The sequence below is a fragment of the Rosa rugosa genome, chromosome 1, assembly GCF_958449725.1.
Source record: "Rosa rugosa chromosome 1, drRosRugo1.1, whole genome shotgun sequence".
In the NCBI taxonomy this organism is placed as follows: domain Eukaryota; kingdom Viridiplantae; phylum Streptophyta; class Magnoliopsida; order Rosales; family Rosaceae; genus Rosa; species Rosa rugosa.
This window is the reverse complement of record NC_084820.1, coordinates 10,240,958-10,267,498: the sequence shown is the minus strand read 5'-3', so window position 1 is coordinate 10,267,498 and position 26,541 is coordinate 10,240,958. Positions and strand designations below refer to the sequence as shown.

The window sequence follows — 26,541 nt, the reverse complement described above, 5'->3', positions numbered from 1 at the left end:
AAGATGGGGATGAAAAAGAAAAATAAAAAAGAGGTGTAAATAGTAATAAAAAGGGATAAAATTGGAAGATTTGGGAAAATAAAAATCAATGGAGGTCCAAATATCAATTAAGGAGGTCTGAATAGAACCACCCTTTGGTATTTAATATTCTCGTATTATTGAAAATAAGGGAAAATAGATTGCTAAAAGTGGGCCTATTGGACCATCAGAGCTCCCACAGCCCAGGCCCAACTATAGCGTCAGAAAAAAATCTCATTTCTAGAAACTTCTTTCACGAGCTCATTTCTCACTCTCTCTGGCTCTGATCATCACACTCACTCTCCAAGCTCCAACCTTTATTTTCAACAGAGAGAGAGAGAGAGAGAGAGAGAGAGCTTCAGACCTCCTCCAATGGCGTCCTCTGCAACCCTAATCAACCGATTCCTCCTCACCCGAACCTCATCAAACCCCATCCTCCCCTCCTCGATTCGCTCGCTCTCCTCCACACTCTACTGGATCGTGAAGCCAGTGCCGCAGCGCGCGCGTGACGACGCCCTCGACGACCTGCACCGCTCCGGTCTGCTCATCCAAGACGAGGACGACGCGCTCTACCTCCAGAAGTCGATGCCGGGCCTCGGAAAAGATGACGTCGACGTCGAGATTAGTCCCAAGCGCAACACTCTCATCATCACAGGCGATCCCGGAGGCTACAAGGCGCTTCTTCACCTTCCGCCGTCGTGCCAGGCGGAGGAGGCCGTGTCCAAAATGGAGAATGGTCTGCTGAGGGTGCTTGTGCCCAAGACTAAGCCCAATGGAGCAGGCCCAACTCAGGAGGCCCAATGGGGTCCACCTGGGCACTACAAGCCTGGTGACGCGATCCTCATGGTCGGGTACCTCCGCCAAGATGAGTGATTTCTCACCTTAGTGTGACGACTGAATTGAATCATCAAATGTCGTAGATTTAGGGTTTAAGATCGAGTCTTTAGATTTGGGTTTCTTGTGTTGTGATTTTGTATTCAGGGTTTTAGGTCCATCTGTGTTTTTGGTTGTAACTCTTTAGAGGAAATGAATGAGAAATAGTTGGTTTCTAAATTTCTTGATCGTGTTTTCGAAATTTTCTGGCCAGCATTTTTATGAACGTAGCTTGGTTTTAATGGGTAACTTTTGCTGGTGAAATTTATAACCATTGGAGTAACCAAAGTAGTCAATCAATGTGGTATGGGTTTTGAGTCCAAATTTAACTGTTTGGGAGAATTATGTACGAGTAATTTGACCCGATGAGGTAAAAGTAAAACCAGGATACTTCTGATATATATGAGTAATAATATTCACATGACATAGGTTTAGATGAAAAACACTAAATCGAGTACTATGACTTTGTCGATCAATAATCTAGGGAACAGGACCAGCTGCTCTGCACTTGCCCTGCAACCAGATCAAGCGCTTGTCGTGTTTGAGAGACAAGAACATCTCCCTTGCAGTGGGCTTGTTGAACAGATCAAGAGCAGCAAAATAGAGTTGCTCATCAACGCCTTTCATCTCATCCAGTGCTTTAATACAATTAGCTATGGTATATCTGGCATCTCGTTGCTGTATAGCAGCCGTTCTCAGCTTTGATGCAGCTGCCATCTCTAAAATAGCTCCTGCAATGGCATCATCAATGCCCTTGCGCCCTCTTTTGCGGATGCCAGCAGTGCTGGGAGTAATAGGTTGAACTGTTTCTTTATCATCAACAGCATCATCTGCTTCCTCAGATTCCGATGAGGACAGTACTTCTTGCGGGATGGACAATGGCTCCAATTGATGAAAATTTGTAGTCCCTTCCTCGTGTTCAGCTGGATGATCATGATTCCCATTGGTTGCTGGTTCTGAAAATATTATGCATAGCTCTTTGTAAATTGGGCAGCCACTGCTTCTTAGAGTCTCTGCATCAGCATGTTCCTGCTTAAAGATGATTTCACCACATCAGGTAGGTGTAGAATTATGTCATACAAGAAAACAATGAAACAGATAGACTAGGAACAGACCTTCGTGTATTCAGCCCATACTTCATCACTGGCTGTGATGGTCCCTGTGGCTTCATCCCAACTGAAATCACTACGATCAAGAAGTGACTTGATTATAATATACATCCTCTTCATAACTGCACATCGGTTCTTCAGTTGTTCCTTGTCCCATTTCAGACCCGTTCTCTTATAGAATTCATCGCAGATATACTTCCATGCTTTCTTGCCAAAGTAATTGTTTTTTCTATTCCCTTGGTGTACCTGATCAACCATTAAGCTTGCAAGAATCTTAGTAAGATGTGTTGTCCACCTAGCCCTTGATTGATGCTCCTGAAGCTGTGGCTGCACCCTCGACCGAGTAACATGGCTTGCCATCTAATTTAGAAATGAGACTGTAAAAACGTAGGGGAGTAAAAAAGTATAACATGTTGTATCCAGCTCAATGCTAAACTACTGGAAAGCTATCAAGCATCAACCTCTTCTTCTTATAAACCAACTTCCATTGAAGAAGTGGTTTTGAAGAGTTTTTTACAGCAAAACAAAACTAAATTTTATGCAAGATGAAGCTTAATGATCCATTGACCATTCTGGGTCAAATAATACAAACTCAAATCATATAAAACCACCAATTTGACAGGACAATGGGTTCTATTCACTAATAAATTTCCATAGTGCAATTTCCACCATAACACAATATACCTACAAATTAGGTGCAACCACAATTGTAAACAGCAAAAACAGTTCTAAAAGAGAAAGCTGAAAGTGCTAAAATAAGTTGAACAAAGATTAACTCACCCAGTAGATGCAGAGAGAAGTATATGTATACCTTTGAAAAAAAGCCCAACCCTCCGTTGAGGATTGAACTGCTGTTTTAGCCAATGAGTTTAGAAACCCAAATGCCCAATGATGAAGACGATGAGGCCGAGAAACTGAACGGAGGAATCGCCGATTTTCTCCTCCGAGTTTAAGAACTACGTTTTTCTGGTGAAGAATATCGTGCTCCCAAACACGGCTCTCTCTCTTCTAGCGTTTTCTTTCGGATGCTCGGGACAAAAGAGTCATTTCCTTCTTTTTTATCTTTTTTTTTTTTTTTTTTTTGCCTCTTCTGTAAAAGTTTTTTTTGATCAAATAAGAACTTCATTAATAATGAACTGCTTACAACGAGTTTTATGCGACATTTCTAACTCAGAAATGGCCTCTAGACTTCCCACTGGAACTCTATATACTGACTCTAAACTTGCACTACAACTGTATGACAAAGACAAAGCACAAGAGTAGGGAATCCTTGACATCTCACCTCTCGTCCAGCCAGTAAAAACTCTAAAACTAGACAACTCACTTGTGTCAACACTAAACTCACCAACCAGAGTCCTCCTGACTAGCTTTTGATCGACCAAGCCAAAACTCATTGTGACCTAAACTCAACCAAAAGGATTGCCGGACGTTCAGACTTGGGACTAAAGAAAACTCAACACCATCACCACCCTATTGTCGACAACATCCATCCACTACTGCTCCAAAACGCCATTGCCTCCGACCCGATCCCAGATAGGAAGGACCCACTAGAAGGCCAAGGATGATTGTCTAGCCAGACTGTTTCGCCACCGCTGCTGACCCAACTCCAGAACAGGAACGATCCCCGAGACCGCGACAGAGAAGATCGTCTCTGCCACACCTTTAGTAGTGTCTTATTACCAACAATAAAATAAAATCAGACCCGAAAACACTAGTAACAGCTAAACCTGCCACCAAGGCAAACCCGATCCACCATCGCACCACCACTAGCGGCGCCCCATCCACCACGATCTCCACCTATCAACCAATCAAACAAATAGCAGCACAATACCTGAATCCAGGCCCAAGACCAAGCCCAGACCCCATACGGACTGCTCCAGCCCATTAGCAAACCTGCTCTGCCCTTTCGTCCCTACCATCCTTCCACCACGACCGCAGCACCTCCACCAGCATGCCACCACACCCGACATAACCATGGCAAAACCCGATCCATTCGCACCACCACCATCCCACCGCCGCCTTTAACGGATAGTTGCCGTCGCCGCACCAGAAAAAACAACATTTGGAGCAAAGCTGGGAGGTTCCAAGCATCGACCCCAGCCCACGACAGTTGTTGCACATCCAGCCCATCCACCACCATCTCACCTCTCAGACCACCGCGCCGCTGCTTTCGGACCTAGACGGCACTCCTCAGCCACACAACGGAAAACCACCCTGGGCCACGTACCCACCTTCTGTGCAACCTCCACCTCCACCTGAAAACAATGCAAAGGAAGGCCTCCCAACCCCCGTCTCCGATCATCTACACAAATATCCCATCCGGCTGCACTCGACACACGCCTATGAGGCCAGAGGCCAAGGCAAGCGTGGCGGCGCAGCCGGACGAGCGGACTCTCTCTCTTAGGGTTCTCTCTCTTTACTACTTTTTTGTGCAGTTTACCACTAGGAAGGATATTGATGACTCAAGATTCTTCACCCTTCTGTAAAAGTTCGATCATTTTTCTTTGGAAAAGTCCATTATTATTTTTCAACTAGTTTCATTTTCTCATCACAAATGAAAAGACTCAAAAGAACGATTTCATACAGCAACTCCTAAATGGAGCTCATCTCTTGCTTTAATAAAACTTCAACCGGTGACTGAGACTGCCAGATCTATATTCTAGCATTGCTCGCAAAATCGGTAATTTCTCTTTCATTGCAGCAAGTACTTTACAAAGCCAAGCGAATCTTAGCTGAGATTGCTTCCTAAGCTCTAACTACTATTCCTTACCATTCTTCTATATCGTCATCAATTTCACTTTCTTGATCACCCAAACTCATCCTTTCAACATTGTCTTCAAGACCTCCCTGTGCCCTAAATCCAAGCCATTTATACACAGGCGAGTACTCAGTAGCTATAACCGTCAAATCAGATGAACAAGTACCACTATAATCACCGAATCTCCGATTTACCATCTCCTTCTGCAGAGACAAATGAAAAATAAAGTGTCACAAATAAGTAAGATGGTCAGTAAATTGAAGACCAGTTTACACCTTGAACATCTTTTAAAATATTCAAGGATGCATAAGAGGGACCGATTATTAGGTACCTCTGTAACTCAAATGTATACTACACTAGGCAGATTAACTCAGCCATATATGTCAGCAATGCAAGACTTTCAAACAATATCAATTCAAAACAAGCTAAACCCCATCTCTGACAAGAGCAGTTTTGTGGCCAGAGTACAAATCGTGTGCCAAAGCATGCCAAAAGCATTTCAGTTCGAATTAGAATCATTCATCCAGAACGTTGGATTACTGACCAAAAGAAGAAACAATTCTACTGATTTTCTAGTGATAAGTAGTACCACCTATAGTATCGCTTATTTCATGTCTAGTACTTGCACTGCAGGAATGACTTCGTTTATTTCAGTATAACAAATGCATTTATGTGTATTCTTAGAAAACAGAATGGCATGTATAAAGGGGCAAACTCTTAAAAAATAACCTTGTTGTAAAATGATGACTTCTCAACCTGCCAGAGCTTGGGCCGGCGAACAGCATGCCACCTGCATACTTGTAAGAAATTAAGAATAAGTTATCCATCTGAAAGTTCACGACTCCTTGCTCCTACAGTAGGATTAAGTGAAGCATATAGAGAATACCTGGACGGCAATGGATGAAAATTTCCAAATAGCACACCACGAACGGCAACTGAAGCACCGGCTGACTGTAGAACATTCTCTGCCTCATACTGTCTACTTAGCATTCCGCGGAAAGTAGCAAGAAGCAAATCAGCATCACTTAAATATGAAGCAACCGACCAGGCATCATCCATTGCCTCCTCACTCACGAAATCTAGAACTGCAAGACAATTGTGTGCAAGAGTTAGAAAGCAGCAACAATGTTATGAAAAAGAACAAGACAAAATCAAGCTGCCACCCTTTTTCCCTCTCATGTTCTTGTGTTCCTGTCCATGCACTTTGTATCCATGTATGAAGAAGAAGAAAAAGTAGTTTGTCATAACATCAAGTTACAACATCTAGGTAAAGAAAATCACCATTTTCATGTAGAAAATCAGCAATAGGCCTGGCTTGTCCGTGTGCTTGACAGAGAATCTTTTCCGGAGCATCCATTTTCAGTGGTAGTCTAGACAAACCTTCTCGCACATGAAATGCAGCTCCATCTACAAAACAAAAGCATAAGCTCATATGCAATATCTCAAGCGTAATTGAACCTCCCCCATGCATACACTAGGAAACTAATAAAATCAACGATTCAAAGCTACATATGACTTGAATCAACATACCCAATTCCATGCTATCTTCAGTTTCTCTTTTGTTATGCAGAAACTTCCCAAGGGCATGGAATAGAGAAAGTGTATCATCTCTTCCAAATTGTAAGGAACCACTATTGTCCAAAGCATTTACCATATCTGATTTCCCTTTAGCAGAACAGGGTGCTTGTTTCCCTTTAGCATACCTGGGAGGAGTAATCGATGAAGGAAGCGAATGCATCGGAGTTGGTTTCAGAAAGAAGAACTGTAAAGATGTAATTGCATTTCTTATGTCACCTCCACTTGCTTTTGCAATTAGATCAACCTGTTCAGCAGTCACATTACACTGCTCTTCTTTACATATTCTAGACAGTACTTTTTTTATGGAATTAGATGTTATAGGATTGAAGGAGACCTGAAATTTCCAAACATAGTTTGGAAAAAAAATAAATAAAAGACATTCAGTGGTAGCCTCAAAAACACTTCATTGAAAGAAAATAATTGTCCGAGAAAGTAACCTTACAAGCCCCGGCACTTTGAAGAGACAACTGAAGTTCATCCAAGTATCCAGCAGTGTGATCTTCTGAATCAGCTTTACCATGGTCGGTGATCAAAATAGCAGTTGGTGTACGAGTTGATTGCACAAGAAGGCGCAAACAGTTTTGAAGTCTTTGAAAAGCAACTTTACCATTTGTCACTGGAAGGTCGTCAATTAAGAGTATGATTGATGATTTTGAACCCTCACTAAGGGATGATGGAATCAAACCGTACTTCCGTACTCTCTCCACAAAATTTTCAAATTCCTCCAACTTTGACATGTATTGTACTCCTAGAAGCCGATTGTATATGCCAGAAACAGCAAAATTTCCATTAGAATGCTTCAAATTTAAATCATCTATTAAGTACTTATATCCCAAGTAACTCCATGAACAGAATCTACTATACCTGTACTAGAGTTATATAAATGTTCTTGCCAAACTATTGGAGTTGGCGTGTTCCATTCACACAATGTAGCAGCAAGCTGAGATGCAATCACATGAATAGTTGCCTACAAGATGAAAAGAACCAAAATCTCTTATTAACATGGAAAAGCAAGAGAGTTTGGTTCTAATAGACAGTTCTTTCAAGAAGCAAATTTCAAAACTCATTACATTACATATTTACATTATAGACATGCATGTTTTTGAAAAGCAAAACAGCAACCAGAACAAAGTTAAATTATGGCTGTGGGAAACAACTGAGACCCACAAACCATGAGATAAGACTGACCACAGTCAGATTCATCATAGTATTGTACTTGGATAATTTAAGATAACTTAAATGAAGCAGTAAGTTAAAAATTTGAGAAGATAATGAGCCAGGTTATAGAGCCCGTTAATCAATTTAATGTGGACATTTTGCTTCAAAATTTCTGTTTAATTGATGGGAAGGATGAGATGAGCACTATTTTGCGTACTCTCAAGAATGGAAATCATAAACTAATCAAGCAACTGAACTCAAGCTATCAAGAACAGATGAGTGAATGAAAACTAGACCACATACAGATTTTCCAACTCCAGCTTGCCCAGTGATGACAAGAGCGTGATTACTAGATTTACCCTGTTAATTTTAAGAAAAAAAAAACCAATATATGAGATCAAAAACAATGAATTGCAAAGACAACAAAAACTGAAAAACAATTTATTTTCAATTAGACTTGAACCTAAACTTCAGCACAAAATGTTAAAAATGAACAAAGGGCAGGATGAGAAAAAGGCATAAAATAACTAAACTTAATTGTTTTTATCAGTAATTGAACAAGTAACTAAAGAAGTCTACCAATTCCTTTGTGTTTTCAGTTCAAGTCAAACTGGACTTGGTGATAATCTTTGAAGGAAAATGAACATCTATATTGAATGAAAAAACTTTGATAGCCAACAACCTTTGAATCTGTCAATCGTTCTTCAAACCACCCCTTAACTTCTTGGACCTGTAAAAAATGAAATTATTATCACTATGGCGGCAACACAGTCATATTTGCAAAACCAACCCAATCAGTTCAACCTTTTTCTTGTGAACAGCAAGCTCCTCAAGCGAATGGGGTTTGTATTTCTCAACCCATAACTCCTTCACATTGCTCCTTCCAGAACCTGATTCACATTTCCACTCCCGTTCAGCTCTATGCGAATTAAATGGAACTTCAAACAAAACTTTTATCATTGTATAACACCAGTTCATGGTTTCACATCAAGACTCGAATTTGAAAAGAGGACCATGACAATTATGCAACAATAACCAAATCAACACTGCTCAGAATCATAAAAATTACAGAAAGCAAATGAAACCGAGCACGAAAACTAAATATATCAGCAATGGCATACCAGCAGCTACCTTGGAACCACCACTGAACACTTCATCAAAATCTCCAAAGGACAATCTGACCTGCGTCACATTAAAATCCCACATCAGATTCTCACAGCTAATTTCTCACTGAACTGAACAGTAAAATTCAAAAGTAACACCAAGAAATTCACAAATTATTACCTCATCCCAATTAGTGGACACTGAGCCCAAGCTAGAGCGAGAGCCCGAAACCCGAGCCTTCTTCGCTCGCCCGGGGTTCTTCGCCGGAGCCGACGAGATCAATCTCGACGCCGACGACGACCTTGTACGGCCACGATTTGAGCTCAGAGAACGATCGGTCTCTTCGTCGTCCGATGACAAGACTACCAGAGAGCTCCTCTTCCCCATGGCAGATAGAAAACCTAATTTCCTAGGGTTTTGTACGGACAATCCCTGTAGCTTGAAGCTCCATTGCTCGAGAAGGTTGAAGGAGGAAGATTTCGAAGCGGTTTTGGGATCGAAACGGTGCGTTTTGGAGGTGAAGTGTGACACTGGAGAGCGGGGAATGGGTTGAAATGCAGAGAGGTTGGTTTTGAGGGTTCGAAAATTCGCGGGGTTTTGTGGAAATTTGTACTGTGAATACTGAGACTGGGGAGGAATAAATACCCAGCCAAAAAATGAAATTAAAAATTAAAAGAAAATATGAGGCGTAGAGGAGAAGCCAAGGCCCAAATGGGGTGTGACCAAAAAAATAAAGGGCCCAAATGGGGTATAGTAGGGTGCAGTTGAGAGTATGTGATGACCAGTGATGTCGGTTGCTAGCCACTGATGATCAGTGTGATGACCAAATAAGTCATTGTCAAGGAAAAAAACAGTGGAAGATTATTCACTGTTGGCACTGATAATTTGTGGTGGCTAAAAAAACGGTGCTATTGGGGAAAATTGTAGTAGTGAGTGAAAAGTTCTACAGGTTCTATTTTCGTTTTACATGAACTGCTAGTGCGAAATTCGTAATTAAGTTAGGAAGATGGATTCTTCATTTCGATCGATCTCATCTCGCATAAACTAATCGAGCTCCATTTGATCTCCCAGAACAGAAAGCTGAAGGGAATGTCCACCAAAAATTCCTCAAAAGGTACGGTATACCTAGATAAGTGGATACATTTGATCGATGGAAACAATAAAAAAGAAAGAAAAAAATTACTCAAAAAAATTGAAAATTCCCATTCCAACACTACTTTAACAGTTTAGAAAATTAACAATGAAAATCAATAAGCAAACCTAGCTAAACTTGTACAGGAACCTCGCATAAGAATCACAAGGTTATTATGCTGAAAGAGAAAAAAAAGAGAAAACCTCAAGCTGCATGATCTTGAGTAGTAAGTGAGGCAAGGCTCTCCACGTAGATACCTACATGCACTACCAACTTTGCCAACATCGCGGATTGATAAAATCCAAAATTTCTCATCATCAAAATTGTACATAACTAACGATTCATCAAATCATACGATCCTCTCCAAAAACCAGAATGTGATAATTGGTGATATGGAATGGAGACTCGCATTTTAGTCCAAGACTCTCTCACTCCATATTCCTTCATGATCCAAAACTCATTAGTTGTTGCTTTCTCGATCAATGTTATACATAGCCAATCTCTAAAGACCCCTAGTTCAATTATTGATCGAGTACCAATGAGCGGTAGTGGAATTTCTCTAACTTCCTCTTCTGCTAAAAGGAAAGATAGGATCAGCAACGAGTCATCTGCGACTGTCCCCAATAACCAATGAACACCTCCATTCAGCACGATCCCATCATAACTTAGGCTTGTAGGGAAAGAGGCACTTAATCTGTCGCCAAGAATCAGTTTCCAATGTATACACACTAAATATAATCCCATAAGTAGCAAAAAACTGACCGTTAACCACCTTGTATTCATTAGTGGAGTAAACAAATCCCAGCCCATATAACTCCCAAAAATAGGGCTTCCATGGTCGTTTCCGCTTTGGTATACGTCTCTGGTAGTTTCTTTGATTCCTTGGCTACAGGGTTAATCAAATGGTACCCAGAATACGACTGGGACAATAACAAGCTATTGCAAGATTGGGTAAAGGGAAACCAATGACATCGTCCCCGTGGAAAATGATTGTAAACAAAGTCGAGCTCGATGGCTACTGCTAGCTAGGGCTGGGCACCTGAAACCAGAATACCGAACCCGACCCGGGCCCGTACTGAAAGTTGGCGGGACGGAACAGTATAGAAATTTTAAATTTCACTGTTTGGGCCCGTCCCGACCCATTCCGTTTAAACGGGACGGGCTTCGGTTCGGCTCGTTGGAATCCTGTAAAGGCCCGGCCCGTCCCGAAGTGTAAATATTTATCCCTCCCAAGCTCCCACTTCTTCTCTTTCTTACCTCTCTCTCCTCCCCCTCCGCGTTCATCCCCTTTCTGTTTCAGGGTCTCTCTCCCTCACCCTTTATTCCACTTTCTTTTCTTTCTTATCTTTCTCTCTCTCTCCCCCTCCATCTGTATCCCTTCTCTGGCTCTCTCTCCCTCATCCTTTATTCCACTTTCTTTTCTTTCTTATATATCTTTCTCTCTCCTCCATGTTCATCCCTTCTTTGGCTCTCTCTCCCTCAACCTTTATTGAGCCTCTCTTTTTCAAGTAGTCTCTGCACTCTAGACATCACCACCACACCACTGCACCTTTGGCATCCTCGGCCCACCACCATCTCCAGTCGACCTCGGTGGCACAACAATCATCGCACCACCCACAAGGATGGCCTCCCAGATTTGTCCCCATCGATTTTAATGATCTTTTTTAAGATCTGGGTTTTGTCAATTTGTGCATGTTCTGTGAAAGAAATGGTATCTACAGGGTAATTTAATTCTTTTCCTTTTCTTGAGATCTAGGTTTGTAAAAGTTGAGAACGGGGTTTGTAAAATTTGATCTTTGAGTTGTATTTGGATTTCGATAGCTTATACCTTTCTATATCAGTGATGCTAGATTGCTAGTTTTGCTTGCTTTATTTTTGTTTAGTTGGCTGTAATTCATGGCTAGAGCCAAGAAGTCGGTCTGGGAAGATGCACGATCAAATTTTTTTTTAATTAAAAAATCCTGCAAACTCAGGAAACGCTCTTTTTTTTTTTTCGGGACTATCCCGGATTGGTCCCGGTCCCGGCCCGATACCGATCGGGTTCGGGCCTGTCGAGATCAATTCTCAAAACTGCCTAAACCGTCCCGGCCCGTACCGAACTTTACTTCCAAGACGGGCTTCGGGATTACAACAATTTCAGCCCGTCCCGGCTCGTGCCCATCCCTAGCTACTGCTACTGGACCATCAACATCAACATTATCCTTATTCTCCTTACGATTCTTTAGAACTGCGAGGTTCTGGTTGAGAAATTGGTCAAGGTCCAAAGAGTCAAGGTAATGATGTTCCCGGTCAGTAAATACGAGTCTTCGTCTTTGGAAGAACACATCCTTATTCTCAATGGCTTTGGAGTGCTTAAAGATCATTAATTTGGCTGAAATTTTGCAGAGATGATCTATACATTAGTACCTAAAAACTGAACGGTTGATATGTGGATATGAGACCGAAAAGTGACCATAAACTCCAACCTCGCACTTTAATTTCAAAGCGAGGCCTCGCTCTGGATAGGATCTGTATATATATATATATATACAGATCCTATCCAGAGCGGAGGTCCGCTTTGAAATTACGGAGTGAACTTTGAGTTTTGGGTCACTTTTAGGTCGCATATCCACATCTCAACCGTTCAGTTTTTAGGTACTAGTGTATAGATCATCTCTGCAAATTTTCAGCCAAATTGATGATCGTTAAGGTATCTAACTCGCTTAAACCAATCGACGAACTGAATCTGTCCAACCTGAACCGTACTAGCTTTAAGGCAGTTATCAATGTCTTAATGATCATCAATTTGACTGAAAATTTGCAGAGATGATCTATACACTAGTACCTAAAAACTGAACGGTCGAGATGTGGATATACGACCTAAAAGCGACCCAAAACTCGAAGTTCACTCCTTAATTTCAAAGCGGAACTCCGCTCTGTATAAAATATATATATATACAGCCCTTCTTGGCTGCGGATATCCTCACCTAAGCAAAATATGCGGATTTCCAGTTTTTCCCCACTTTCAGATCATATTTTCACATCTTAACCGTTCAGTTTTTAGATCCTAATGTATAGATCACTTCTGCAAATTTTCAGCCAATTTGATGATCGTTAAGGCATCCAAAACTGCAATTTACCATTATAAACACGAACGGTTCCGGTTCCACAGATTCGGTTCGTTCGTGTAAATTGCAGTTTTGGATGCCTTAACAATCATCAAATTGGCTGAAATTTTGTAGAGATGATCTATATATTAGGATCTAAAAACGGAACGGTTAAGATGTGAAAATATGATCAGAAAGTGGGTAAAAATAGGAAATCCGTACGTTTTGCTTAGGTGCGGATATCCGCACCTGAGCAAGGTTGTATATATATATATCTATACTATTATTAAGAGAATAGATTTTGTTAGCCAAAATTGAAAATTTTGACAAATTTAACCCTGAAAGATTAAAAAACTTTGAGAATAAATTAAATTACAATGATAAATAGGACAATTATAAAATAGATTTTTATTAAGAAAATTGAAAAGAAATGCTTCCCCAACCCCCACTTTTCTCTCTGCAATAACTACCACTGAATCTGTTTCTTTTGCAATAACTATCTATTTTTTTATTTATTTTTTTTTTAACAACAAAATTTTTTCATACACATGTAGAGCACTAGAGCACGTGATTGCAGACTAGTATACTAGACCAAAACACACACTCTGTGTGTGAGTTTAATTTTGAAAAATAATAATAATAATAATAATCATTAGAGAAAACGTGGGGAGTTTTGGAATATTTTTTTTGTTTTTTTTTTCCTTTTTTGCTATGGAATTAGGAAGTTATAGAGAGAGATTTTAGAGGAAAATAAATTAAAATTTGATTTTGTTATTTTGCTTATTACGATTATGTCCTCTATTTATTAAAAGATATTTTTAGATACTCTATGGTCTAAGGATTTAGTCGTCTTTTCACGTCCATTCTGGCTAACAAAGTCTTTTCTCTTAATAATAGTATATATATAATCAAGATCGTCGGAAAAATGAGTTATATTTTCTTTTCCATCCTAAAGAATTAATTTTTTTTTTTCGATAAGGTAAAAAATTACAAACAAGCACCTCTAATACAACCAATTCCTAAATTATCTAACAAGAAAGGTGGACTAGCATTAAGAAGAAGGGCATGAACTAAACTCTCAGAGTTTGAGAAGGAGACCTATGATCAACTGATCAACACTTGCAATGACATCAGCCATAAAGCAAGTTTGGTTCCCTTTTTACATGGGGAGAGGATCCTCTCCTAAGCTGATTCCCCTCCTAACATACCTAAGTTTTTTACTAGATTTTGACACGTGGCTCATATCACATCTAAGGGTAAAATCTTCTTGAATTACTAATTTTACAATAACACCCTTTTCAGATTTTTGTCCTACTCTATCTCTCCTCTATTCTCTCCTTCTTCATCCATCTCTCGGTCAGTGGGAGCTCTGTTCTTCTATCATACATACATACATATCCATGGCTTCACAAAAAAAATCAAAACTCTACCCATCAAAGTTTTGTTTTTTCTGAAATCGAAAGATAACCAAAATGTGCTACAATCCCTCATAAAATATGGAAACAATAATAGAAGCTCAATTGCCAAACAATGTGATTTAATATTCCAGTTGTAATCAAATGGAGATGGAAATTGAACTGGGTATTAAGTTGGAGAAAAACCCAACCAAATGAGCAGAGCTAAAGGATTTAAGGAATGGCGACGCAATGAGGTTGCTGCATAAAGGCAAAAGAGGCCGGCTCTGATTTCTCACAAATTTAAACCACTCTTTCTTTCTTACTCTCTGAGCAACATACAGAAAACCCTAGAAGACATCGTCAATGGCGGTCTCCGAGGATGATTGTTCCTCTACCAACTCCAGATCATCGTCGTCGTCCACCTCCAGCAGCTCTCACAACCTCTCCAAGTACCTCCATCGAGGCACCGTAGCTCTCCAGGTCCTCCGACATCGTTTTCGGCAAGGTCGCTCTCTCCCACACCTTTTGTTTTCAGCTCTACATCAATCTCTTCTCGTTTTAGTTCTGATTTTGGTGGAATTAGAAACTGAGATGATCTGATATGGGTTTCGATCTAATCGATTGGTTTGATTTGGGGGCTGGGTGTTCCATTGGTGTTCTCCCTTGTAAAGTTTCATTGTCAAATCACATCAAGATTTTCAGAAAACAAAACTCTTTTGCATCAAATTCATTGAAACCTACTTGATTAGTTGCGACTGTATTGGTGCCGATTGCTCAGGCCTGAAGGAAGACAAAAATAAAGAACAGAAAAAAAATAAAAAAAGACAAACTAAATTATTGTAGACCATTAGATTCATTATAGGCCACGTGTCAAAATCTAATGAAAAGGTTAGGCAGGTTAGGAGGGGAATGAGGTTAGGAGAGGATCCGGATCCTTTTACATGCTTGAAAGAAAGTGATTGAAAAACTAGAAATTAAGATTCAAGTAGGCCCCCTACTAGAAAATATTTTTATCTTAAAGTAGATAGCATGTTTAAAGAGCGACTCTTTTAGTTTGTTCAAACGAAAGTTAATTTTGAACCTTAATATGAAAAGTCAAAAAATGAGAACTAGCAGTGGAAGTACAAATTAAATAGTTTGGATATGACATTTGGAGTGTGTGTGAAATAACATTCACTATAATTTTTCAGTACATTGCCCAACCTTAAAATTCACCCTTGACAATGAAACTAATGTAGTGATCAGCACATTCAAAAATTAGCTAAATAACTATCCTATGTTCATTTATACTAATTTTTACTTCTTTTTATTCATAAACCCTATTCCACTGGTATTGTGTAATTTATTTTTACTTGTAGCCGCATTCGGTCTTGAATAGCTAGTTTAGAGTGTTGGCGTCATGCCCCCATTTCCAATTATTCATACTATATATCTAAATTAATCAAGGAAAGGTTAAGTTTACCCTAAACTATAGATATGTACAGTCTTTAGCTAACTTGTATTAGGCGATGTTATATACAAGTAACTTGTTGGACAAGTTTGTGATGTCTTTCAATATACGTACTCTTTAATTTAATTTCCGATTCCTACTCGGATTATCAATTTCTAGTTCTGTTCACCATATTCTTATAAATACTCCAATCAACACAGACTAGGAATTATCTCAATCGTCTCTCACAAAACTCAACATGGGCTCTAACGGCAGCAAACAGCAAGCTGCAGATCATTATACCTTGCTGGGTTTAAGCGATCTAAGAGAAGCTGCCACTCCAGAACAGATTAGAAAGGCCTATCTCAAGAGCGCCTTGAAATATCATCCTGACAAGCTCACCTTCCTTATTCTCGCCGAGCAAAGCGAAGCGGCCAGAAAAGCCAAGAAGGAGGAGATCGACACCCACTTCAAGAAAATCGTAGCAGCATATGAGGTATTGAGCGATCCGGTCCAGAGACGAAACTACGACTCGGGACGGATCTATAGTTCCTCCAGCTCCGGTGGGCATACTAGTACTGATAGCAGTACTAGTACTCCTACTGAAGATCATCATCATCAGCATCATCAGCATCAGCGTCATGATGTGGATGATGAAATCCCTAGTGACTGTGCTCCGGGGGATTTCTTCAAGGTGTTTGGTCCTGCTTTCGAAAGAAACGCGCGGTGGTCGGCTAAGAAACCGGTGCCGGGTTTAGGGAACGAGAGAACTCCTATGGAGGAAGTGGACAAGTTCTATGAGTTTTGGTACAGCTTCAAAAGCAGCAGAGACTTCACAGGTAAGTATCAGTATAAACGTGACAGAGAGTGGGCTATGAGGCAGGAGTATATACGAATTCGGAGACTCGCTGACAATGCCTATGGGAAAGACCCGAGGATATTGAGGAGGAAGGAAGAGGAGAAAGCCGAGAAGGAAAGGAAAAAGATGGAAAAGAAAATGAGGAAGGAAGCAGAGGCTAGGGCGGCTGAGGAGGAGAGGCGGCGGAGGGAGGAGGAGGAGAAGCGAGCTGCAGAAGTGGCTTTGGAGCAGAAGAAGGTTAAGGAGGGGGAGAGGAAACTCTTGAAGAAGGAAAGGAGTCGTTTTCGAACACTCTCGGTAGGGTTGCATGGTCTTGAGAAGGATGATGTGGAAAGGCTTTGCACGTGGTTTGATTTTGAAAAGCTTAGGAATGTATGTGAAAGAATTGAAGACGGAAAAGATGAGGGGCTAATGGACCGGTTGGCAAAAATTGTTAGCGAGATCAAGAGAGAAGAAGATGAGAATAAGAAAAGTAGTACTCAACAACAAACACAGAACGAGAATGAGAGTAATGGTAATGTCAATGGTAGTGTTAAGGAGGAGAGACCTTGGGGGAAAGAAGAAATTGAGCTATTGAGGAAAGGGATGATGAAATTTCCCAAAGGAACACCGCGAAGGTGGGAAGTGGTTTCGGAGTACATTGGTACCGGAAGATCCGTGGAGGAAGTTCTCAAGGCAATGAAGACAGTGCTTCTCAAGAAACCTGATGATAGCAAAGCGTTTGACTCTTTTCTTGAGAAGAGGAAGCCTTCGAAATCTATTGACTCGCCGCTCACAACAAGAATAGAAGTAGAAGGGGTATCTATGTCATCGACTAGTACTAGTACTAGTACTAGTACGAGTCGTCCTCCTCCCAATGATCAAAAGTCTGCAAGTGGATCAACGTCGAGTAGTTCGGAGCAGGATGATGTGTGGTCTGTTGAGCAAGAAAGGGCGCTGATTCAGGCAATGAAGACTGTTCCGAAGGAACTATCCGGCGGTGCGAGGTGGGAGCGAATTGCTGCTGCTGTTCCTGAGAAGACCGCAAATCAATGCAAGAAAAAGTTTGCATTGCTCAAGGAAAACTTGAGAAGCAAAAAAAGTTCTGCCTAATTAATTTACTGTTTTTTTGTACTTATAAACCCTAAATTTACTAAACCCTAAAATGCATGTTGTTATTCAATCCATGTATATATATATTGAGATTAATTGGCGTTTTGTTGTAGGAACATCCCTTAATTAAGTCTCTCATTTGATCACTCAACTTTTTTTTAGTTGTAGATCACTCAACTTGTTAATGTACTAAATTAAGAGATCTATGGGAAATGATGACCCGGCGGGGCCATATGCAAAACTGTTGGTTAGGCTTTACATAAGCAACCAACCAAAGCTTGTGTCTGACCTTTCGGTAACTAACATGTTGGAATATTAGAGAACGATCCCCAAAACGCACAGTTATGGCAAACTTTCAAACTAGATCATCAACAGAACTTATGGTAGCTAGGTATATATATGAACAAATAGACACATTACAAAATAAAAAACAATGTTTTCTGATTGAACTCGGATTTATTTTATTTCCTGAATTTTTATTCTAATATATAGCTAATTCGTATGGTGATTTCGATCTAACGATGTACGAGGTATCTATGTTTAGCATGGTACGTTTGGTGCACTATTTCGACCAAATTGTCTAAATCTAAAACCCTAATTGGTGGAACGCCCCTCTATAACAAGCCCTAATATTGAACGATCATCTTTAATTACTAAACTGTCGTCTTAACCGGAAATCCAAATATGACATCAGAGCCAAAGAGAAAAACAGTGACGGTTACTAACCAATTTATCACGAGAAAATCATCCCACCGGACCGGACCTAATGGTCCGTCTCGTGGCTGCCTCAAATTACCGCCACTCACCTAACCCCACAAAACGCTTCATCTTCCCTCCTCTTTTCCACAACACAATGTCACATCCTCACACCAACTCTAACCTCCTCCTCTTCTTCTCTACCCCAACCCCGACCCGACCCTGACCCGTACCCGACTCCATGGCCTCCACCGCCAACCCCTTCTCCATCTCCCTCTCCTCCAAGCCCACCGCCAAACCCTCACTCTTCAACCCCTCGGAGCTCTCTCTTCGGGTCCAGACCCCCGGCGTCGCGGCTCTCCGGTCTTCCTTCGCTTCCAATTGCTCCGTTAAGCTTAGCCTAGCGAAATCGAAGTCGAAGATAATGGCGAATTCGGCGCAGCTGGTGGATCAACCGCAGAGTAAAACGGGTCCGGCGGCTCCGGTCGTTGTGGACGTCGATTTGGGCAATCGGAGCTACCCGATTTACATTGGATCCGGACTTCTTGACCAACCCGAGCTTCTCCAAAGGTTTCAATTCTGAAAATTCTATTTACCTTTTTACTGTGGTGTATAGTGATTAATTGTTTCTATCAAAATGCTGTTGGAATTGGTTATTTTTACTGCTTTGTGATTATTTGGCTGAGATAAATACATCAGAAGTGAAAAGATTAAGTTTTGTTTTTTACTAGGAGTGATTAGCTTTAGTAACAGGGAATAGATCATGAGAAAAGTACTTGAAATTCTAGGAAGTAAAGATTAAAACTTTACTTGAGTGATTGGCTAGTGTGGTTTTGGGGGTTGTGTTAGTTCTTATGGTTTGATTTTTAATTCAATGTAGGCATGTTCATGGAAAGAGAGTGCTGGTGGTGACTAACACCACGGTTGCGCCATTGTATTTGGACAAAGTTGTTGATGCTTTGACGAAAGATAACCCCAATGTTACAGTTGAGAGTGTGATTTTACCGGATGGGGAGAAGTACAAGGACATGGTGAGTATCTGAATGTTTTGATTTAAAATTTGGTGCACGAGGTAGTTTATTGGAGGCTGAACTATGAGTAATTATGTTCTTGAAATGGTAGGATACTCTTATGAAAGTGTTTGACAAGGCCATTGAGTCAAGACTGGACCGGCGATGTACATTTGTTGCCCTTGGAGGTGGTGTGGTTGGTGACATGTGTGGCTACGCTGCTGCTTCTTTCCTTCGCGGTGTTAATTTCATTCAGATTCCGACAACTGTTATGGCACAGGTCTATCACTAATAACTTCTTGTCTTTTTGAGAATCATGCACGTCTGTTCAGCATTTTTCATGTGTTGAATGTTATTTGGCTTGCAGGTTGATTCTTCTGTTGGGGGAAAAACTGGGATCAACCACCCTCTAGGGAAGAACTTGATTGGTGCTTTTTACCAGCCCCAGTGTGTGCTTATCGACACGGACACACTAAATACGTTACCAGATAGGGAACTGGCATCAGGGCTTGCTGAAGTCATTAAGTACGGACTTATTAGAGATGCAGAATTCTTTGAGTGGCAGGAGAGGAATATGGACGCATTAATAGCAAGGTATAATATTCACACTAAGGAACAGTGAAGTTTCCAGATTTATGCATGCATATTCCTCATAGTTCAGGTGACATTTGACTAGAAACATCTTTCTGGGATATAAAAGTGCCCCCATGGCCCTTTTTTATTGAAATTTTCTCAAGTCACAATCTCACCATTAGTAAAACATGATGTTTATGAGCTGCTCCAGTTGACGGACCTCAAAAATCTCGACCTGTTTTTTTTTTATGACCTTATCTAGTCTATTTGATACTTCATGACTAATTCATATAGTCCATTGCAGGGATCCAAGTGCTCTTGCTTATGCTATAAAGCGCTCATGTGAAAATAAGGCTGAGGTTGTGTCCTTGGATGAGAAGGAAGGTGGACTGAGGGCAACTCTGAATTTGGGCCATACATTTGGCCATGTGAGTTTTGTTTTGTAGTGGCTAATTGTTTCTTTATAATCCAAGTTTTGCCAGTGTTTTCCACCTGTGTTTATGTGATGGTCTATAATCTGCAAGAGGAATTAATTCTTTGTCATTGTTTACCATGTTGTTTCAGGCAATAGAAACAGGGGTTGGCTATGGGAAGTGGTTCCATGGAGAAGCTGTTGCAGCTGGCATGGTAATAATCCTCTACTTTTGTACCTTTTGTTCCTTAAAAAATCTTTTTTCAATGATGAACGTTATCTCATATGTTTAGGTCATGGCTGTTGATATGTCCTACCGCCTTGGTTGGATTGATGATTCACTAGTGAAGCGAGTTCACAATATTGTAAAACAGGCCAAGCTACCTATTGGCCCTCCTGAGTCTGTGACTGTGGAGACGTTCAAGGCTGTGATGGCGGTAAGTAAATGGTGCTGTAAGAGATATTCTAGCTTTAAGTATATATGTATGTATATGTATAATGTTCTTTTTTCCATGCTCTCGATTTTAATTTAATCCTCCTATGACAGGTTGATAAGAAGGTAGCTGATGGACTGCTAAGGCTGATCCTTCTGAAAGGTCCTTTGGGAAATTGTGTTTTCACAGGGGACTATGATAGAAAGGCCCTGGACGAAACACTCCATGCATTTTGCAAGTCCTGATATGCATGTGGTTGATCTTGTGCCAGTACCATTTATGTGCAAGTTTTGAACCTTTGTTTTGTATCTTTGTTCTCATCCGTTCATCCCTGTACTCTCTCCCCTAGTTTAGATGCCCTTCACTGGTCTTCCTACAGTTTAGGTAGAGGCTATGTAATTTTAGAAATTGTTGAATGTGAACAATAAATCCAAGTATCTGGAAATATGATCTTAAGTTGTTTAAACATTGATATTGTGAATGAAAATGGTTCGGCAGATGTTTCCGCCTTCGTCCTAAATTTGTACCACACTCTGCAAACTAGTACAAAGAATCATCTATAGTTCAGACCTTCTGGACTGTGCTGTACAAAATTTTCTCTGGTCTATTTGTTCCCCATATTGCGTGTATAAAATTCTGCACTCGTTTCTTTAGAACAACTTGAATTTTCAAGTAAATGGACAAATGGTTGCGTCGGTCTTTTTATTCCCCACTCCGCATCACCGCACTAATTCATTTGGTCGGAAATTGACATCTTTCAAAACCGACTATCATGGCCGAACCTGATGACTAGAGTTCTCCTAAAAGCCCAATAATGCATTTCTACAGAATGATTTCTCTAGCGTAACTCCTAAACCTAAGTCCACCATCTTACCTCTCATACCAGTTGAGTTGGGCCATTATTCTTGGGTCAAAAATCCCATTTGATTCTTTGGGTTTGTAGAGCAACTCTTAAGTGCTACCTTTCCTTTTTTATTTCTTCATGATGATGAGATCTGCTTAGTGTAGCAAAGAGAGGTAACTTGAACCAATGTTCAGAAGACCAGTTGAGATCTCTAGCTATTTTTTAAAAATTATGAACTTCAACAACAAAAGTCTAAAATAAATAGGGCCAGATTCAAAAGGGGGTGGGGCGGGCTGAAGGTAGCTCTTTGGCTCTTGTAAGGCTCACAGAAAACGAACATCAATTCAGCTTAATTAAACATGGCTGCTGACAATGGCTCTTATCTCTTGTCTCAAAAAATAATTTTAGTCTAAACTAAAATATTATTATAATAAAATAAATTCATAAAATTGAAAAACATAATGTAAAATCATAAAAAACTTGAAGGCATTGTTTGTTTCGTGGGATTGGACGGGAGTGGACTGCCTTATCTAGTCCAACAGACATCCACCCGTGTTTGGCAACAACTGGGACTCAATTAAATGAGACTCCAGAGTCCCTAAAAACATGCTCTCACCTTCTTCCACAGCGATGCCAAAAACCATCGGACTGTGGAAGCCAAAATTTCGCTCTTCGACTCTTTGCTTCAGCTTCGTGGTTTTCTCACTCTGCTACTATTCACTTGGGTCTCCTTCCATCTCTTCTGCAGGTTCAATTTTTCACTCTCCCCTTCAATCCCCTCTAAGTTTTCTGCCAGCCAAAACACAAAGATTCAGAGATGACGAGTACCCATTAAGCCCAAAGTGATGAGTGAAGGAGGATTTTGCAGAAATTCATTTGCCATGAATCGTTGAGTTTTGGGAGGTCTGGAAAGACTCAATTGATATTTGGTTGTTGGCTGCAAGAATTGAAGAGTTTGAGACATAACCAATTTAATTCCAGGTATGGGAGAGGGTTTTGCAATTTGTGTTTGATTTGCTTGCTTTTGCTTCATTTATGAGATTCAGAATTGTTTTGTGAATTGTGAGGATTGTGCGTATGATTCATGGCTTGCTTCTGTTGTTGAGACAGACCCAATTCTGTTGTGAATTGTGAGGATTGTGCATATGATTAATTAGTTTGCTTCTGTTGTTGTTCGTTCTTGCTGCTCCTTAGTCTTAGACAGCGCCAAACATGATTCATGGCTTACTATAGCATAAACATGATAGTCTGGTGAAACAAACACCCCCCGAAATGGCTAAAATTTAGCGTTGCCTTACACTTGCCCTTGCTGGAGATGGTTAACTTGTTTATGAATAAAGAATAATATTTATAGGGGCTAAATTATAGCCCTGGCCCCAATATAGCTCTCTCCTACTGGAGATGGCCTAACAACAGAGTTGCACCATTGTATTTAGAAAAACATGTCGATGCTTTAACAAGAGACAACCCAAATGTTTCAATTGAGAGCTTGATTCTACCAGACGGAGAGAAGTATAAGAACATGATGGGTATCCTAAATTTGATTTTTTAATTATATATATATATAGACACACACCCACACAGATGCTTGCTCTGCTAAAGAGGTCTGTTCCTTAGCTAAGGAACGGATTTCCATATTTTGACCATTTTTCGATCACATATTCATATCTTAAACGTTCAGTTTTTAGGTCCTAATGTATAGATCATCTTTGCAAATTTTCAGCCAAATTGATGATCGTTAAAGTATCCAAAACTGCAATTTACAATTATGAACACGAACGGTTCAGGTTGGACAAATTTTGTTCGTTCATTGATTTAATCGAGTTCGATACCCTAATGATCATCAATTTGGCTGAAAATTTTCAGAAGTAATTTATACATTAGGACCTAAAAACTGAACGGTTACGATGTGAATATGTGATCGAAAATTAGTCAAAATATGGAAATCCGTTCCTTAGCAGAGCAATCCTCTATATATATATATATATACAGATCTTATCCAGAGCGATGCCTCGCTCTGAAATTTCAGAGCGAGGTTAGGGTTTAGAGTCACTTTTCGGTCGCATTTCCACATCTCGACCGTTCAGTTTTTAGCTACTAATGTATAGATCATCTTTGCAAAATTTCAACCAAATTGATGGTCGTTAAGGCATTGATAACTACCTTAAAGCTAGTACGGTTTAGGTTGAACATATTCAATTCGTCCACTGGTTTAAGTGAGTTATATACCTTAAAGATCATCAATTTAGCTGAAATTTTGCATAGATGATCTATACATTAGTACCTAAAGACTGAACGGTCGAGATGTGGATATGTGACCAAAAAGTGTCCCTAAACCCTAACCTCGCTCTGAAATTTCAAAGTGATGCCTCGCTCTGGATAAAATCTGTATATATATATATATATATATATATAAACACACTCACACGGAGCCGTTCAGAAGCGGACGTCTGCAAAACAGAAAAGTGCGGACGTCCATCCTCACAGCTGCATCACACACCGACTGCGGCGCTGCTCTTGCCGGAAGGAGATCCTGGGCATCCCGGACGGCGTCACCATGAAGATGAAGGCCAAGGTGATCGAGATCGAAGGTCTGGGCGGCTAGCACTCACACACCATCAAGGTCGATTATAAACTCATAGCCGACGAGTCCACGGGCAAGAAGAAGCTCAAGATCGAAGCCTGGTCTCCGTGAGGCAAGAGTAGAGCCGCCATCAGCGCCTAATCGAGGCGAGAGAATGGACAACGGCGCGAATCTGCACTATTTCTGTTTTGCAGACGCCCGCTTCTGATCAGGCATGTGTGTGTCTATATATATATTTTGGTGCTTGCATTACAAGCTAGCCAGTAATTAACCATGTACGTTCTTGAACTGGTAGGACACTCTTATGAAAGTGTTTGACAAGGCTATTGAGTCGAGACTTGACCGGCGATGTACATTTGTTGCCCTTGGAGGTGGTGTGATTGGTGACATGTGTGACTTTGCCGCTGCTTCTTTCCTTCGCGGTTTTAATTTCATTCAGATTCCGACGACTGTTATGGCACAGGTCGGTCTCTGCGTGCATGCATGCATGGCTGATTATTTCTTGTCCTTAATTACATTATGAATCATATATATACGTACTTGGATCGATCTGTTCATGAGCATGCAGATATATATTTCTCATACACCAATGGTCGATTGTTGGCTTGCAGGTTGATTCTTCTGCTGGGGGCAAAACTAGGTTTAACCACTCTCTTGGGAAGAACTTGATTGGTACTATTTACCAACCCAAGTCTCTGCTTATTGACACAGACACAATAAACACATTGCCAGATAGGGAACTAGCTAGCATCAGGACTTGCAGAAGTAATTGAGCTGGGGCTTGTTAGAGATGCAGAATTCTTTGAGTGGCAGGAGAGGAATATGGATGCATTAATATCAAGGTACTTACGTATAAAAAAAAAATTGACTAATTAAGGAACAGTGAAGTTAATTTTCATATTCGATTCCTCCTCCATGGTTTGAAGCTAGCATTTTCTGGGACAACTAGTGTGCTTAAGGCTTTAACAACATGTGTAACATACGCGGTACATTTAGTTATTTCTTTCAATTTTACGTCTAGCTAGTCTATTGATGCATGATGCTGCTTAGTTCGTGTCTAATTCGTCTGATCTGATCCATATTGCAGGGATCCAAATGCTCTGGCTTATGCTATAAAACGCTCATGTGAAATGAAGGCTGAGACTGTGTCCTTGGATGAGCTAGAAGGTGGACTGAGGGCCATCCTTAATTTTGGTCATACGTACGTTTGGGCTTGGCCATGTGAGTTTTGGTGCAAGTACTGCTAGTTCTTCCTCGATCTGTAACGAAAGTTTTGCGACTGTTTGCCTAAACCCTAAATATCTTTTGCCATTGTTTACCATGACTTTTCAGGCAATAGAAACCGCGGTTGGCTATGGGAAGTGGTTCCATGGATAAGCTGTTGCAGCTGGCATGGTAATGACATATATGATCCTCTCCCTAGCTACGGGATTCGCATGCACTAGCTAGTTCATCCATACAAAATCTTAATTTCTTCAGTATTCAAATTAAGTCCATCGATTGTGTCCTATTTTGTTTAATTAGGTTATGGCTGTTAATATGTCCTACCGCCTTGGTTGGATTGATGATTCACTTGTCAAGCGAGTTGACAACATTGTGGAACAGGCCAACTTACCTATTGGCCCTCCTGAATCCATGACTCTTGAGACGTTCAAGTCTTTGATGGCGGTAAGAAAGTCTTCATGCGCGCGCTCGATCTTGTTGAGAATTTAATTCCTACATGGAATAATGAGAACCTTGCAAATGTGTCTCTTAGGATTTGAGACACCCCAACTACTGTCAAGTGATTTTGATTGCGAAGCACAAATTACTTTATCATTGTTTTGATGTATGTCGTCTTTCTTATGGCAACTTGATAAGAAGGTATCTGAATAAGCTGATGGGTTGCTAAGGCTCGTCCTTCTGAAGGGTCCTTTGGGCAACTGTGTTTTCACTGGTGACTAGGATAGAAAGACCCTTAACCAAACACCCCACGCATTTCGCAAGTCTTGATTCTCGTGTGGTTGATCTTGTACCAGTCCAGTAGTACTATTTACGTGCAAGTTTTAACCCTTTGTTTTGCACTTTGTTGTCATCCAATCATCCCTGTAGTCCTGTACTAGTCCTGAACTCCTGATAGTGATCATGTGGTCCACGTTTGCAAGTCTTACATGGTCGTCTGCTGTGCAAAGTTTAAACCCTTTTGTTTTCCACAAAACTCTATGCTGTATTAACGTATTTTGTTAAAAAAATATATATATAATTTTAATATGTCGGTACATTAAATATAGACTAATTTCATATAGCGGATTATCAATAGATAAATTCTCTACGGTCGTAGAGCAACTCAAGATAAAAAAAAAAAAAAAATTAATCCACTGATGCATGAAGTTTTTTTTTTTTTGAAAAGGTGTAT

General features: G+C 40.5%; 5 protein-coding genes and 1 pseudogene across 9 annotated transcripts; 4 read left to right on the top strand and 2 right to left on the bottom strand.

Moving 5' to 3' along the window:
- Positions 1-291: 291 nt before the first annotated feature.
- LOC133727181 (heat shock 22 kDa protein, mitochondrial-like) lies at positions 292-1,053 on the top strand. The gene has a single exon (XM_062154803.1). It carries the CDS (start codon positions 391-393, stop codon positions 889-891), a length of 501 nt encoding a protein of 166 aa, XP_062010787.1. The 5' UTR covers positions 292-390; the 3' UTR covers positions 892-1,053.
- A 209-nt stretch (positions 1,054-1,262) lies between these two features.
- Positions 1,263-3,035, bottom strand: LOC133716514 (L10-interacting MYB domain-containing protein-like). 4 transcript variants are annotated; one of them, XM_062143230.1, is made up of 3 exons: positions 2,781-3,035; positions 2,007-2,377; positions 1,263-1,920 (listed from the first exon to the last, which is right to left on the bottom strand). In XM_062143230.1, exons 2-3 carry the CDS (start codon positions 2,358-2,360, stop codon positions 1,372-1,374), a joined length of 903 nt encoding a protein of 300 aa, XP_061999214.1. In that variant the 5' UTR covers positions 2,361-2,377; positions 2,781-3,035; the 3' UTR covers positions 1,263-1,371. The 4 variants fall into 4 exon arrangements, with proteins under 4 accessions (XP_061999214.1, XP_061999212.1, XP_061999203.1 ...); XM_062143228.1 differs by having other exon boundaries at positions 2,007-2,360; positions 2,781-3,034; XM_062143219.1 differs by having other exon boundaries at positions 2,812-3,034.
- A 1,537-nt stretch (positions 3,036-4,572) lies between these two features.
- LOC133716500 (cell cycle checkpoint protein RAD17) lies at positions 4,573-9,248 on the bottom strand. Of its 2 annotated transcripts, none has more exons than XM_062143207.1 (12): positions 8,779-9,245; positions 8,616-8,676; positions 8,299-8,384; positions 8,177-8,224; positions 7,798-7,854; positions 7,201-7,303; positions 6,774-7,084; positions 6,289-6,670; positions 6,040-6,165; positions 5,645-5,843; positions 5,488-5,548; positions 4,573-4,961 (listed from the first exon to the last, which is right to left on the bottom strand). In XM_062143207.1, the coding sequence occupies exons 1-12, from the start codon at positions 8,983-8,985 to the stop codon at positions 4,767-4,769; spliced, it is 1,836 nt and encodes a 611-aa protein (XP_061999191.1). In that variant the 5' UTR covers positions 8,986-9,245; the 3' UTR covers positions 4,573-4,766. The 2 variants fall into 2 exon arrangements, with proteins under 2 accessions (XP_061999191.1, XP_061999197.1); XM_062143213.1 differs by having other exon boundaries at positions 4,824-4,961; positions 5,488-5,555; positions 8,779-9,248.
- A 6,621-nt stretch (positions 9,249-15,869) lies between these two features.
- LOC133716485 (uncharacterized) lies at positions 15,870-17,643 on the top strand. The gene has a single exon (XM_062143189.1). It carries the CDS (start codon positions 15,902-15,904, stop codon positions 17,591-17,593), a length of 1,692 nt encoding a protein of 563 aa, XP_061999173.1. The 5' UTR covers positions 15,870-15,901; the 3' UTR covers positions 17,594-17,643.
- Positions 17,644-18,423: 780 nt separating this feature from the next.
- On the top strand, positions 18,424-21,238 carry LOC133716494 (3-dehydroquinate synthase, chloroplastic-like). Its single transcript, XM_062143200.1, has 8 exons — positions 18,424-18,859; positions 19,170-19,320; positions 19,412-19,579; positions 19,667-19,893; positions 20,177-20,300; positions 20,437-20,499; positions 20,578-20,721; positions 20,832-21,238. Exons 1-8 carry the CDS (start codon positions 18,531-18,533, stop codon positions 20,961-20,963), a joined length of 1,338 nt encoding a protein of 445 aa, XP_061999184.1. The 5' UTR covers positions 18,424-18,530; the 3' UTR covers positions 20,964-21,238.
- A 1,543-nt stretch (positions 21,239-22,781) lies between these two features.
- LOC133740172 (3-dehydroquinate synthase, chloroplastic-like) lies at positions 22,782-26,138 on the top strand (annotated as a pseudogene).
- The last annotated feature ends 403 nt before the right edge of the window (positions 26,139-26,541 follow it).